This window comes from Lingula anatina, chromosome 2 (assembly GCF_051362555.1).
Source record: "Lingula anatina isolate TDL-2025a chromosome 2, LinAna3.0, whole genome shotgun sequence".
In the NCBI taxonomy this organism is placed as follows: Eukaryota; Metazoa; Brachiopoda; class Lingulata; order Lingulida; family Lingulidae; genus Lingula; species Lingula anatina.
This window is the reverse complement of record NC_141768.1, coordinates 13452794-13468634: the sequence shown is the minus strand read 5'-3', so window position 1 is coordinate 13468634 and position 15841 is coordinate 13452794. Positions and strand designations below refer to the sequence as shown.

The 15841-nt window shown below is 36.3% G+C and overlaps 2 protein-coding genes across 5 annotated transcripts in view; one reads left to right on the top strand and one right to left on the bottom strand.

The window, feature by feature from the left end:
* Positions 1–1059: 1059 nt before the first annotated feature.
* Positions 1060–15841, top strand: part of LOC106155585 (autophagy-related protein 2 homolog B-like) — a 33210-nt gene continuing 18428 nt past the window's right edge. For all 4 annotated transcript variants that reach the window (XM_087004544.1, XM_087004541.1, XM_087004543.1 and 1 more), the window contains exons 1-12: positions 1060–1346; positions 2542–2707; positions 3055–3207; positions 3439–3541; positions 3944–4136; positions 4416–4610; positions 7492–7588; positions 8006–8194; positions 8444–8560; positions 8858–8971; positions 9158–9434; positions 9689–9869. In XM_087004544.1, coding sequence (XP_086860670.1) covers positions 1179–1346; positions 2542–2707; positions 3055–3207; positions 3439–3541; positions 3944–4136; positions 4416–4610; positions 7492–7588; positions 8006–8194; positions 8444–8560; positions 8858–8971; positions 9158–9434; positions 9689–9869 — 1953 coding nt within the window. In that variant the 5' untranslated portion in view covers positions 1060–1178. The remainder of the gene's footprint in view (positions 1347–2541; positions 2708–3054; positions 3208–3438; positions 3542–3943; positions 4137–4415; positions 4611–7491; positions 7589–8005; positions 8195–8443; positions 8561–8857; positions 8972–9157; positions 9435–9688; positions 9870–15841) is intronic.
* On the bottom strand, positions 11241–15510 carry LOC106155612 (uncharacterized). The gene is made up of 2 exons (XM_013530516.2): positions 15350–15510; positions 11241–14253 (listed from the first exon to the last, which is right to left on the bottom strand). The coding sequence occupies exons 1-2, from the start codon at positions 15350–15352 to the stop codon at positions 11311–11313; spliced, it is 2946 nt and encodes a 981-aa protein (XP_013385970.2). The 5' UTR covers positions 15353–15510; the 3' UTR covers positions 11241–11310.

Sequence of the window (15841 nt, the reverse complement as noted above, 5' to 3'; positions counted from 1 at the left end):
TATCTTTTAGAAGCACTAACTGCTCGAGTATTCTGCTCTTAATCATATCTTAATCATATGGACATAGCTTTTCCTTTTTTCCTTTGAGCACAAAACCTTTAGAATGCCTGGATGTGTTTAAGGCCTGTTATAACTATTGAAGCCATCAACTTTAAAAAAAAAGAAAACACTTGATATTGTTTTACGTTTTGAAACACAAAGGATGGGACTCCCCCTTAAATAAATTTAAAAAAAATCAACTGACCATAAAATTTATGCTCATTAAACATTATTGGAAATAAATTTAAAAAAATTGTATTCTGACCCTGTTTAAATATAGTCGACACTCGTTAACCAAGTAATCAATTTTGTTTAGCACTGAGGTGTGCCCAGTGTGTCGGGGTGCAGAAATGATATACATGGCAGTCCTGACCCTCCCCCCCCCCCTCCTTTTGGAAAAAATCACATTTATATTCCCCTCTTGGAATTAGAAGTAGCTGGTTTGAAATTTGTAACCGTTCCAAATTGCAGCATTTGCCCTCTTTAACCCAAAAATAATTTGGGCCCTTCAGCGGGCCCCAAACCCCACCACAAGGGGGTCGAGGGTCGGCTTCTTATCCGGGGCCTGTCATTTCTAAAAAAAAAAAAAAAAAAAAAAATCGGACCCCCCCCCCTCAAATAATCCTGCATGGTCTGCTAACAACTTTTATTGTGCACCCTTAAAGCGTACGTTTGAAAATATCATTTTGCAGAAAGGTTTTTTAACCAAAAATTATGTTTTGAATGTCACGCTTTAACGGCGCTCGGGAGTAAAAAGATTATCGGTGCGGGGACGTAATAGATGCGTTAACAAAGCGACCCAACCCTGCACTAAAACGAAAGTTGTTCAAATGGCAGCAACCCCTGATTCTTTGACAACTTATACCATCGGTCAGAAATGAAGTTAATGTCCTGCACAGTCTGATCAAGATGCCCGATTGTAGGACCAAGGGTGTAGGGCTTGTCGATAGGCAAACACACGTGAGCCCATCCTCCTTTCGAATTCCAGCCGTGCGTGACCTTGTTGGCCTCATTCCCCGATGACGTCAGAATAAAATATGGCGGATGAATGTTTTGGTTTTGACTTGACTGCCAAGAATTATAAAATAGTTGTATTAACGCATTAATTGTTGCTTGGAAAGCGTAAAGACTGTTCTAAAATGCCTTGGTACTTTCCCTGGTCAGACGCGATCAAGAAAAGGGCCTGTAGATACCTTCTACAGCGTTACATGGGACATTTTCTTCAAGAAAAAGTGTCACTCGAACAGCTGACTGTCGATTTATACAATGGAACTGGCACCATAAAGGGTTTAAGCCTAGATGTGAAGGTATATGTTTTGAAAAATAATACAGCATGGGAGTTTTTGGAACGTTGATTGATTATCACTTAAATATTTTCTTTATTAGGATATGCTCATCTAGATTCAACGTATGTACATCTCATAACACTAATTATTTGTTGCTTTTTCCTTTAACGTTTAAAGCATAATTGACAGAGCATTTATTCCAGGGCATTTATAATGAATTCAGGTTATGTTTGTACTTAAGAGATACGTAATAGTTTGATATATACTTGGTTTTGGCATTACTACATTAGATTCGTTCTGATTCATTATCCTGTTGTCCTCTCTGTTTCAAGTAAACAAAACAGAATGACTCATGTTGACAGGTAGCTCAAATAATCAGCTTCCAGGTTTTTTTTTAATATATGAAATATTCTTTGGCATGGTTAAGTCTGAAAAATATGGGTCATGTTAGGAATGAAAATGATTACCCCCCCCCTTCCCTCCTGCATCTTCATGGAGATTACACTGCTGAGTAGCCATCAGTTTTTCCACTTATTGTCGAGTATTTCCTGGTTAATCATCTCTACTAGATCATTACAGTTTTAAATCCTGCTACCAGTTACACAATGTGAAGCATATGCCTGTCTCTTGTGTGCATATTATGACATTATTTAAGAAGTAGTTCATTTGTAGATAAATGTGCTTTGTCTTTTCTTATACATCTGGGGAAATATAGCTGGCTTTGATTCAAAGTTACTTTGACCTTTATATCAGTAACTGAATCAAACTTTATAGAAGTCTGCAGACTATTGCTACTTCACATGTTGCAAACAATCTATTTTATAATAATTATTGAGAATAGATAGTGTTTTGTGGAGAAAGTGACTTTCATATATATATCCAAAGTCAAAATTTTAATATTAAAAAGGGAATATTTCATTCTAAGCTAGCTATCAACATGTATATACTAGTTTTTTTTGGTCTTGGTTGATGGGGCAAATGTATGACATATCTGAATCTGTTATGGCAATAATTTGCTTTCGAAGGACTGGGTTGGGATCATTTTAATGCATGTGATATGAAAAAGAAATATATGCCTGATAATGATTGTTAAAAATGTTTTCTTTTGTTTGCCTGAAAAATATATTCTACCTTTAATGTTTTAATTTCTACTGTTGGTGCTTGTGTTGTGCATTTGGTGTTTTGTAATGTTCATATTGATGGCTTTTGTATCTAGGCCCTGAATGAGACTCTAGATGGAGTGAACATGCCTTTTGAGATTGTGGATGGCTATGTTGGGGAGATAACAGTGTCCATTCCATGGAAGAGCCTGACCAGTGACAGCACCTGTGTGGAGGTTGACAGTTTGGAACTTACTCTCCAGCCAAAACAGAGAAATGATGGTCAGTGTTGTTTTATCATTTATGTTACTATGATTAAAATTTTGTCATTATGAAATGATAATACTTAATTATGGTATGACAGTGTCAAAAAGTTAAACTGAATGTTTCAAAAATGCCTCTGCTTTGGGATACATTACCTCTTAGCTCAAAGAGGGTGGAATGAGACGCTTTCTGTTACCTAATTACCAGTTGGAAGTTTGGTATGGATTTCTAATTAAACCCAAAAAAAATTTTTTTTTTTTTTTTGAAAAATGCACTTTATATATTTTCACAAATTAAAACCATAGTTTTCTTAAATCATAATAGAATAAAGTTTCATTCTTAGAGTTTGATCTCTTCTTTTTCAGAGGTGCACTTGGACAGTATGTTCATGAGTATGACCAGCAGTATCCAGCTGGCTCAGGAGATGTTACAAGAGGGGCACACAGAGGGGGAGCAAGCAGCAGAGACTGCTCAGCCATTTGAGGGGTTGGAGATGTTTGCTCAAACTATAGAGTCAGGTTAGCAAAAGTCATTTCCATGGGTTTGATTTCACTGTGAAAACCTGTCAAGTTTATGAAAATGAAGTCTATTGATTTGGCAGGGTGTAGTATTTTAGTGTTTGGTAATTCTTAAAAGAAAATGGTAGTTGACATTTGTATTATAGATTGTCATTAAGTACACATGAATGTAGCTGATTGATGTGCAATTGTAGACTTAAAGTAAAATAGTATCGAAATTTTTGTTTACAGTTCTTTGTAGGGTAAAGTTGAATTTCACAGACACCACAGTCAGACTTGAACATTTACCTGCTGAGGCCAAGTGTGGAATTGCTTTGGAAATAAGAATAAATAGGTTTGTAGCAATGGAAACACATATTATGCACACAGGAGCTGTGAAACACAGCTGCTACCACCACAACAAGTGAATATATTTAGTAAACAGCTGTGCAGTATTAACCCTCAGCTACCCAACTTTCAAGAGCAACAGGCTTGCTTTGCTCACTGAAGGTGGTGCATATTATTTTATTATTTTAATTACTCACATATTTTATCTAAAATTTTTTAAAATTATCTTAAATGCATTTCTATATATCAGGGACAGAAATTATTTTTTGTTTCATTTACCCAATGTAATTATTTAAGCAATGCTGACTTTCATCAATGAGATTAACTACCCATTATGTTAATTTGCTATAAATGAAAAAAAAATTATTTCCTTTTAACATACGCTAATTATGTTTATGAATATCATCAGGATCGAGTATTTTGATGAGTCTGCTACTGATCAAGGCAGTCCAGTAGATGATCCCATGCAGCATGATGTGTATAAACCAGCAGCCATTGCACACAAGAACTTCCATATCACAGGAATGACTTTCTTTTGCGATGAATTTGCCAAGACATTTTCTAGAAGCAATTCCATGGACTCTCAACCTTATAGCTTCCAGGTATAGTTGAATGTGTTGATAACATGGTTGTTTATTAATCTCAAATTATATAAAAGCCATGCTTAAAGTTCCATTAATATTATTGTAATGGTAACCTTTCATCAACACTCTATTTTTTAAATGATATAGATAAAGGTTTTTCCTGCAAACCAGTGATTGCAGTTTTGGTCATACCATGTTTATAATTGAAGTACAAATGTAAACTAAAAAATAGAATTGTCCTGAAATTATACCCACAAGAACAATTAATTACATATGTTTTATCTTCTTTTCCTTTAGTCTGCCGACACAGAACTGAACCTTTCCTCCACATCCTCTATCATAACCAGGCAACCCCAAAGAGCCTCTATTAACACCCTGTTGGGGCCCCATGAGAAAGCGCCCACTTCAGAACCCCTTCAGATTGCTGCATGTCAGGGGAAACAGAATGTGAAAATACGGATTAAACAGAATGACAGTATACCAGGACCAAGGGTAGGTATACGTGTCATTTGTAAATGTAAATGATTGTACCACCAGCGTAGGCGCTGGCGGTACCCATGGTTTTAGTCCCGACCCGTATGTTCCGCCGGCTCCTGCGGCTCCTGCGGCTCCGCCGCCAAGTCACCGTTACCGCTTCTCCTCCTAGACGGTAAGGGCCCCTGTACCCATCTCTTGGATTTAGGTCACCTATAATCTCAACTCGTTCCACGTAAAATTTGGGCTTTGTCGGTATTGGGGTCTAGGTGTGGCACTCATTGCAATGCACCCTTGTCTAAAAATGGCAAAATTAAATGCTAATTATCTACCCTACGGAGGGGGTAATGGGAAAAATTTCTACAGACAGCTTTCCAAACGTCATATGTGTAGATTTCAAATATGCCCTTGGATTTGACCTTTGACCTTTATTTCAAGGTCAAACGGGCCAAAATTTTCAAAAAAATGAAATTTTTTACGAAAAAAATTTTTTTTGCCCTGTTATTCAGACACCACATAGACTTTACCAATGATATTATTGGAAAGTGTTACCCTTCGGGTCATCTTTCATCTCCGTGAATTTGGGGTCAATCGGTGCATTTTCACGGGAGTAGCGGCCATAAAGTACCTAAACTGAAAACTGTCTCTAATTTGGGAACCGTTAATGCTAGAGACCCATTCTTTTTTGCATTTTGTAGAGCATGTAAAGCCCAACACTGGGTGTGGTCTCCGTTTTTTTGTATTCCATACGGTTTTCAAGTTACGCTATATAAAAAAGTACATATTGGTGGTGAAAGCAAAATGTGCAGTACGGTAATGGATAATAAATTTTGAACTCTGGAAAAATAATACAAAAGGCTTGGCAAAGCAGACAACTTGTGGTCAAAAATGACATTATTTCATCAAATTTGAACTTCTGGAACTTCAGAGCACCTCTTATTTTAAGAATTTTGACCAAAGTGATGTTTTCTTTATTTTAATTAATTTTTTTCTGTAGGAAATTTATGGCACATTATGGTAACTCCAAAATTATAACAATTAGTCCCTTATATCTCCAAAACTGGCAGAGATAGGTCCATAGTTACTATTGAAGTTGAATAGGAAGTCATATACTGGCAATCCAAATGTGACCTTGAAATTGACCTTTGACCTACTTTTCACCATGAACTGAACTTTGCAAATTTTGCTTCCCTTTTATCTCCAAAACTGGCAGAGATAAGTCCATAGTTACTATTGAAGTTGAATGGGAAGTCATATACTGGCAATCTAAATGTGACCTTAAAATTGACCTTTGACCTACTTTTCACCATGAACTGAACTTTGCAAATTTTGCTTCCCTTTTATCTCCAAAACTGGCAGAGATAGGTCCATAGTTTCTATTGAACTTGAATGGGAAGTCATATACTGGCAATCTAAATGTGACCTTAAAATTGACCTTTGACCTACTTTTCACCATGAACTGGACTTTGCAAATTTTGCTTCCCTTTTATCTCCAAAACTGGCAGAGATAGGTCCATAGTTACTATTGAAGTTGAATGGGAAGTCATATACTGGCAATCTAAATGTGACCTTAAAATTTACCTTTGACCTACTTTTCACCATGAACTGGACTTTGCAAATTTTGCTTCCCTTTTATCTCCAAAACTGGCAGACATAGGTCCATAGTTACTATTGAACTTGAATAGGAAGTCATATACTGGCAATCTAAATGTGACCTTAAAATTGACCTTTGACCTACTTTTCACTATGAACTGAACTTTGCAAATTTTGCTTCCCTTTTATCTCTAAAGTTACGCTGTATCAAAAAATACATATTGGTGGTGAAAGCAAAATGTGCAGTACGGTAATGGATAATAAATTTTGAACTCCGGAAAAATAATACATTAGGCTTGGCAAAGCAGACAACTTGTGGTCAAAAATGACATTATTTCATGAAATTTGAACACCTGGAACTTCAGAGCATCTCCCATTCCAAAAATTTTGACCAAAATGACCTTTTCTTTATTTTAATTAATTTTTTTCTGTAGGAAATTTATGGCACATTATGGTAACTCCAAAATTATAACATTTAGTCCCTTTTATCTGCAAAACTGGCAGAGATAGGTCCATAGTTACTATTGAACTTGAATAGAAAGTCATATACTGGCAATCTTACTGTGACCTTGAAATTGACATTTGACCTATTTTTCACCATGAACTGAACTTTGCAAATTTTGCTTCCCTTTTATCTCCAAAACTGGCAGAGATAGGTCCATAGTTACTACTGAAATTGAATAGGAAGTCATATACTGGCAATCTAAGTGTGACCTTGAAATTGACCTTTGATCTACTTATTATCATGAACTGAACTCTGCTAATTTCTTTCTCTTTTAACTCCAAACCTGGCAGAGATAGGTCCATAGTTACTATTGAACTTGAGTAGGAAGTCATATACTGGCAATTTACTGTGACCTTGAAAATGAGCTTTCACCTACCTTACAATGAACTTAAATTTGATTGTACCATTTTTAGTTTCATATATTTTTTGCATATATTGAAAATTCTTGTTGATTGCATGTTTACAGCTTGTCAAGCACAAGACTGGGGGCTGTGTCCCTTATTTTGTGTATGTGGGGGTCTATACGAATGCGCTAGCTCCAGCTGGTGGTACAATATTCGGAGGCGGTATCGCCTCTCTGATCCTCTAGTTTGAATTGCATTTGTCTGATAATTTTTTTTTAGCAAATGTGAAAATAATTTAACCTTTTTTTTTGGTAAATGTGCACCAATGTTTAATAAAATGCACACAGAAGGAACTTTTTCTGAAAAAGTTCAGAAAATCAGGACTAGTTATGTTGATTTAATTCATCATGGAGACTAGGAGTAGATTGTTTCACAAACATCCTCATTCCTTTTGTAGTTTGAACTGGACTGCCAGCTTGGCCCGTTGAATGTATTCCTTTCTCCGAGACAGCTCCATATGTTACTGTTGATGGCAGAAACTCTTTCAGCTCCAGGTTAGTCCAAATGTTAAAAATCACAATTTCTATTGCTCAGAGAGTAATTTCAAGATTTTTGTAAACATTTGAATGAAACAAAGATTAAAACATTTCTTCTCATGATTGATATTATCTTATTTAGTCAAGTACTTTATTTTCATTTTTGATAAAAACCAGATATTTGAAGTGTGTTATAATATTACACTCAGTGGATACCTTGAAAGAAAATGTTCTATAGTAATAAACATGCCACAACTGTGACTTTTGTTTCAAAATGTACCCAAATGCATAGCTACTGTTGTAACTTTACAGTTGTACCTGTTTGAGAAATGCTTAGTTAAACATACTGTTTATCAGTGCTATGTGAACTTGCTGAGTATGAAAAATTTTTGAAAACATATAATGCATTTTTTGTGCATAAAAATAACTTTGCAGGATCCTGTGATAGTGATGAGAAAGGCCACAGTGGAAACTTGAACAAACCCATGAACCAGACAGATTTCCAGAGAGTGGAACAAGACTTACAGAGACAGATGCAGCAAGATAGAATGCAGAGAGGTCAGGAAAGAACCAGGCAGCCATCTTGGAGAGATGATGATGAAAGCATGACTACACATTCACTAGGTAATTAAAACAACAAATGTTCACCTATAAAATGTAGGGAGTTTCTCTTTGTCACAGTATTGTCAGTGTTTGAAGTATATCTCTGCCACTGTTATGCGAAGAAAATTTGTCATCACCTTGCAGGCTGTCAAACAGTTACTACTAAATGCAGACACTGGTGTGTGACTGAGCATTCTGTGACATGCTCATCTATCATCTTTGCCACGATTTCTATCAATCCATTGTAACAGTTGGGGAATCTTATTTCAGATGACTCTAGAGATGATCTATACTTCTCCCTGGGTCAAAGCAATGTTGGTATTGGCTCCATGCAATCCTCCTACACCAGTTCATACAGTACAAAGACCGCTTCGTCTGTTTCTACAGGTAATGTCTTGAATGTTGGTTTAGAAAGAATTGCAGCACGGAATTGGCCAAAGCAAAAGTGTTTTGTTGTTGCAGTGCTACCATAGTTAGCAATGATTAGGAATATTTAATGCGTAGATGTGGATATCTCATTGTAGTAAACAACTTTTGATCTGGTTCATTTTTTGATGAAAATTACCAGTATTTGACACCTAACTTTTTAAATTGATGAGTGCATGTGTACATGTAGAATATAATGAGTAAAAGAAAATGTAAAATGCCAGCTTAACGTAAATACATTTGTGGACATTCTTCCAGGTACTTACAGATACACCGGGGGCAGTTATGTAAGCAATACCAAGACAGAAACTCCATTCACAAGTACTTTGTCAAAGGAGCTAAAGCAAAAGACAAAACCTGCTAAGGGAAAAGGTAGGTAACTTTCAATATCTTGTTCTCGTTGCAGGGGAATGTACAGTTTACATTATCAAAAGGAAAGGATGAAAAGGGTATACAAACAGAATATTTTAACATCTATGTTTCATTAATTAATTAATAAAGAATTCAAACTTGTGAAAGTTTTTCTTATTGCTTGATTTCTTCTTTTAATCGTGTCAGATCCAGTGCAGAAGCTTCTGGAGGAACCAGGGGTGGAGCTGAATGTCTTCAAAGTCAAAATGAGTTTTCTGTCCCTGACCCTCCTTCATGAAGACCCCCAAACTTCTCCAGGGGACGTAATGGATGAACCAGAGAAATCAGCTACTGAAAAGCTGAAAGAAATGGGGGAGAGGTACTTCCAGGGCATTAAGACTGTGAACCCCAGTGGTATGACCCCCATAGATTTGGTTAAAATCAGGGAAAGGATTTCAGAAATTTGCCCATATGATCACATAGGGTAAGTGATATGTTTAAATTGGTAAAGCCAAAAATTTTGTGCTGTTGATATATGTTTTTGTAGTATGATTTTGAGTTGTGGTCTACTATGAAAAATGTACTTTAAAAAAGCCCAGTTTGTTATTGTTGTGTACACCAATTTGATCAAGACTAAATAGTAAGCTTTCTTAACTATCACAATATGTGTGGATGCTCAGTCCATAGCAGTTGACTTTTAACACTTTGATTTTCCTTTTTACACTTTAATTTTGAAAGGTGCCTTGGGAAACCCTTGACTCTTCACTGTCAGCAGAAATCCTTGAACAGCAAGAGTTCTTTGTCTCTGGATATTTCACTGGGCATCATGGAGGTTGTGGAGTGCCTGTTTGATAGGAGAACCAGCTCAGGGACATCTAGTTTCCTGTCACATGTGACCAAGGCCCCAATCTATAGTGAGGTTTGTATTCACAGTTGACACACTGTAACATATTACTTTTTGCATATCACACCTTTTTGGTGAAGGCAGTGGCCTAGTGTTGTTCTTTTTATTATTATTATTATTATTTATTATTATTATTATTTTTTTTTTTTTTTGAAATGAAAAAAAAAATGAAGTCATCAAATTACTGAAATGAGAAAGGTATATGATAAAGAAAAGCTCTTAATAGATTTGCGGTGATTCATGAGACCAATGATTTTGAAATGCATTAGTTTGGAATCAGAATGTCTAGTGTATGGAATTGAGTTACCTGTAGAGCAGTATGGTTTTGTAGCCTTGGGCAATACAGACTTTGGCACATAAAAGGCAGCAAAACCAAGTACGCTACAGGGTTTTATGTTTTTTTTGTAATGTATCACTGCAGTTACTTGTTGGCAGGCCCCCATCCTTTGAAAGCCATAAAACATGGAGTTTACTACTTTTTAATACAGTAGTATATGAATCAATAAAACAGTCATCAGAGGATATTGTTTATCACCATACAGTTTGGTAAGCTAAGATAGTGAGTGGTGTGCCTTATAGGTATGTCACACCAAAGCAAAAAAAAAGGAGCATGTTTGATACATTGTTTCATGCAAAGATATGGAGAAAACTATTCACTCTTTCTTTAACTGGAGTCATTCTTCTGGAATTTCACAGCCCTAAAGTTACCTGTAGTGGAGATCACATGGGGCTATTGCAACTTCCAATTCTATTATGTGCTGAGTCAGCCTTTCTATAAATTTAGTCTTACACACCCCTCCATATTTTTTTTCCATTTTGTTTTAGCCTAAAAATAACTGTTATCTCTAAATTGTCATTGTTTTGGCCAAGTATTTTAAGACATGACCCTAGATACCCCAACACTCTTCTCTTACAGCAGTAAAAAATTATGATATAACTAATCATTTGTTTGTCTAAAGAACACTCTCCCATTAACCTAAAGATACAGGCTGAACATGGACATTACACCTACAACAACACTTTATTTCCTGTGTTAGCTTGCAGTGACAGTGATATTTAGGGAAATTATTGGATGTTAATAGTGTTGCTGGGTAGAATGGTTATGATGGCTAACCTTGCCAGAACTGGATTAGCCTCATCATCATGTCATTTCCATCATACTTGAGCTTTGGAAGACTAAATGATTGGCAATTTATTGAGGGCTAGATAAATATAGAAAATGATGTTTTTTTAGTTGTGGTTTTGTTAATGTTCAAAACATACAAGTAATATATAAAAAGTATTTTTTGTCATTTTTTTATTATGATAAAATAAATCTTGTCTCTCAATTAATTAGTATAACTAATTTGTATTTTTTAAGTTGTGTTTAAAGAACAGATAAATGAATAGTATTCAGAAATGATTTATATACAAAATCTACAATAATTTGCACTTATCTCAAGTACAAAGCATTAAATTAGATATAGCCTATTTCACAGTACACATCAGCAGGATCTGATGGACTGTCAGGTATACAGTCTTTAGGGTTTAAGTATCCATCTTCTGGTTTAGGAGGCAAAGGCATTTTTTTATATCGTTCATTAGCAGCACTCCATCTTTCAGCCGAATTCACTTCATTTTCAATGCTTGCAGCTTTTTCATCACTTAGTTTTTCACTTGTAGATGGGAAGGCTGTTGCACCTTCAATTTCTGAATTTTTATCAGCTGCTAAGTCAGCCTTTCCATTAAACTTAGTCTCACATACCCCACTATTTGCTTTTGCAGCACCATTGAGATTTTTCTTTTTGGTGTAACGTTTTGAGTCATAGCTTGTTGTAGGTAGGGTATTGCTTGGTAACCCTTTTGATGGTTTTGCATAGTATGGTTCTGTTGTTAACTTTCGTCTTCTGATCACTACTACAACTACAGCCACAGCTATAACTGCTACTACCACAAGAATAACGCCAATGATCACTCCAGCTAAAGTACCAGCAGAAATGGGACCAGGGGGATGTGATTGGTTGGAATTATTAGCAGGTGCTGGAACTGCGTTTGTCGATGCATTAAAGCAGTTCTCGGGTCTTTTATCCATTTCTCTGTTGTCCAAAAGAATAATGATACATATGCGGTAGCTAGTGCCAGCCTGTAGTCTCCTCATCTCATATACTGTCACAGTATAGTGGAGGGGGTCTGACAGTGTTGTGTGATTCATTTCTTGTGTGAAGTAGTCATATTGTATCTGGTATCCTGTTATGTCATGATCGTGGTCAGGATTCCACCAGAATTTCAAGGAGGATGTTGTAGCATTAAGGAGCCTGATCTCTAGGTAATGGGTGCCATGTGTTGGAACTACAGAACTCTGTGGAGTGCTGCTTATGGCGGGGATTGTTCCTGATGAAGAATGTTCTGTTGGTGGGGACCTGGTGGTGGGAGATGACAACTCACTTATTGAAACTAATGATGATGATAATGTTGTTGCTGTTTTTACTGGGGTTCTACTGGTGTTCTGGGGTGTTACTGTAAATGATGATGAAGTGTACTGTTGTAGAGTAGTTGTTCTGTTGACAGTGTTTGGTGTAGAATTCACTGCATGTGTTGTTGGTGATGTACTTCTAGTTCTTGGACTTGTGGTGCTAGGTATAGTTGTAGTAGTAGTAGTAGAAGTCGTAGTAGAAGTCATAGTTGTAGTAGAAGTAGTAGTTGTTGTTGGAGTTGTCGTAGTTGTGCTTGTTGTTGTAGTATATGGAATACAAGACCGAGGGATAGGCTGTCTAACGCATGTAAAGTTCTCCCAAGGAATCATTCTGAAAAGTTTTCCTTGAACATCCTCAGGCTGGTCACAACGCCAGTCAATTAGCACCTGCTGTAAGAAAGGTGTGAATGTCCTGTTAACCCATTCTTTTAACCATTGCAGTCTACAGTCACACTGCAGGGGGTTACCTCCCAGTGTCACCTCCTCCAGAAAATGGAATTCATTAAAAGTGCATCTGTCCATAGACACTATATTGTTATTATTAAGGAGAAGCCTACGTAGCGTACTTTGAAGGCCATATAGGGTGGCCTGGGCCAGAGTATACATACTATTGTGACATAGTTTTAAAGTATTGAGGTGGGTGAAATTTTCAAAGAAATAGTTTGGAATGATGGTGACCTGATTGTGACAGAGATTAAGTGTCCTGAGTTTTGTGAGAGGCTTTAGACTGAGCCAAGCTGTAGAACTGAATCCAACATTGTCAATACTGAGAACTTTCAGATTTTTCTCTAATCCATTGAAAGTATGAGGATTGAATAGCCCCACTAGCTGCTGATTGTCCAGATAAAGCTCTTCAAGTGAATTGAAGGATAGGAATGTTTCATTTGCAATGTAGCGTAACCTATTTTCTGCTAAAATGAGAGATTTTAGTCTTGTATGAAGTCCATTGAATGTATATGGGGTAATTGCACGTAGCTGGTTGCCAAGTATGTTAAGATACTCCAATCTTGTAAGATTTGTGAACAGTCCATTTTGAATGGTCTGAATCTGGTTATTTGCAAGATTGAGACTTTTGAGTTTATATAACTTTGATATTGCAGGGAGTTGAAGCTCCATCAAGATGTTGAGATGTAGGGAAAGTTTTTCCAAGTTGACCTCCAGTCCCCTGAATGCATTCAAATGGAGAATCTGCAGTGCATTATGGGATAGATCTAGGTCTACCAATGCTGTAAGACCTTGAAAAGAATCTGTATTAATTGACCGAATGATATTCCCGGAGAGATCAAGAATTTTGAGGTTTTTCAACAGTGATAGCCCACTTGTTGGCACTTCTGTGATGTTGTTATTTATCAAATGAAGCTCCTCTAAAGTGTTGTTTATAACACTGAAAGTATTGCTTGATATTTGTCTTACAGCACATGACTCTAAGTAAAGCTGTCGTAGATTTGTCAGTTCATGAAATAATGCATCTGGTAATACTGGCATTGTAAATCCTTTCAGATAAAGATATTCCAATTTAGTTAAACTTGTTATGGCTTCCATGTTTATATGAACTTGTGTTCCTTCACGAACCTCTAAAATGAGCTCAGTTAGGGAAGACTCCAGCCCAATAAAGGTGTTATTGTCAAGGTACTCAATTGGATTGCTGCTGAGGTCCAATCTTTGGATAGAAAGTCCTTGAAACATCCCTGGTGTTAAAAGATGAATGTTGTTATGAGCCAAGGTAAGCTCATAGAATGTGACATTGCTCGGTGTTATTTCTGGCAAAGCTGTAAGTTTGTAGTATCTGCAGTTAATTACAGCTCCATTTTCTCCTCTTTCACATCCACAAGGAGGAGGAAGGGGGCACAGTTGACTGTCAGTTAAGGATATTGCTGTTAAAGTCAGACAGAGAGACAGAATAGCTTTTGCACTTGTCGTTGTTGGTTTTTGTTTGTGTTTGGGTATCTGAAAATAAGAACAAATAACTGGTCAGGAGATGACGTAGATATACAGAGAGTGACATATATTGTACACCATTTCCCAGTCTCAAATTGTTTTAATTGAATAGGATGGTTGTTTGTTGTCAAACCAACTTGTCCTACATTCCATGAACAAGGACAGATTTGTCGCATAAAGTCTGAATGTTCAAGATGTTTTTATTGCTTTCAGCATAATTTTTAGGTCAAAATGTGTTTTGCATAATTTTTCTGAAACAGATTTACACAGCTGAAATTCTGCTTTTTTCATTTATATAATGAAGTCCATAGGCAAATGGATGTGTCTTTAATACTCAAAAGAGTCAATAATTTTTTATGTGGGGAAATGGTAGTTAAATGCTTCAGATTCTTTGAAGTACACTGATGACATTGTTATGGTAATTTTTCACTGGTCTGGTTACTCATGCTGCATATAAATGTGGGAGATATAAAAATACATTATATCAAGTATGCAGCACTTTGTTGGAAAAGAACTATGGAGAAGTCATTGTTTAAGTCCACTGGTCTTATAAAAACATCATTTTTAATTTGGCAGGTTGGAGGGAGGTGGATAAAGTTGTCATTGTTAAGACACATTGAAAATGTATAGATAATGACAGAATTGAAGCTTTTATGAGGCTGTGAGTGTTTACCTGTTACAGATGTTCCAAGTATAGCTATAAACTTCATTTGCCCAGACTTACCAAATTCCATAGGAAAACTTAAAGGTCATTTGTATACTACTAATGTACAAGTTTGTGGGCCTACAAGATGCATATATATAAGTGAATTGTGATCAAGGGCAAACATAATGAGAGGTACTGACCTGGCAAAAAAATGCCTTAAATTTTGATGGTGTTTTGTTGTGAAATTGAAAAATTGATTGGAGAGTGCCATTTGAATGCTCACTACATGTACATACCAAATTACTTTTTTGGTACCTTTGATAAAGTCATCTCAAAAAGTAATTCCGATTAAGCTTGCACCTGTAAACATGTCCCCATATAACTGTAGTACATTACAACTTACCAATCCATTCTACTGAAAATAATTACATTTGAGGTTAAATGCTGAGATTTACTTACCATTTTGAAAGTATCTCAGTCCTGAATTTTGAAATATTATGCTTTTTGCTGATCCTCACACTGATAAGTGCATCAGTAGCTTAATCACAGATGACATGGAATGAACTGACTAATCTATTACACCTGTGTATCTGTGATATTCTGTTTTACCTGTATAGCCCCACCTACCTTCTATATAAGGAAGGTGTCACATCCGCCAAATCTTTATTTGGCAAGTCATGTGACCAAGTTTTAACCATAATAGGAATATGAGTGACAGGAAAGTGGTTTGACTCCTTAGTAATGGACACCTTTGACAGCTTTAGTCACCTTTGTATGAAGGCTACCTTTTATTTGCCGAAATTTAATATGCACTGGCTGAATGCTTCAGAGCAAGTATTTCGCCACAGATCCCTTGCAACAATGGAGATTACAACAATGGCTTGCATTCCTTAGGTTGAGGTAGAATACAAAGTACAGATTCATATAGAATAATGCTAATATGTACCTTGC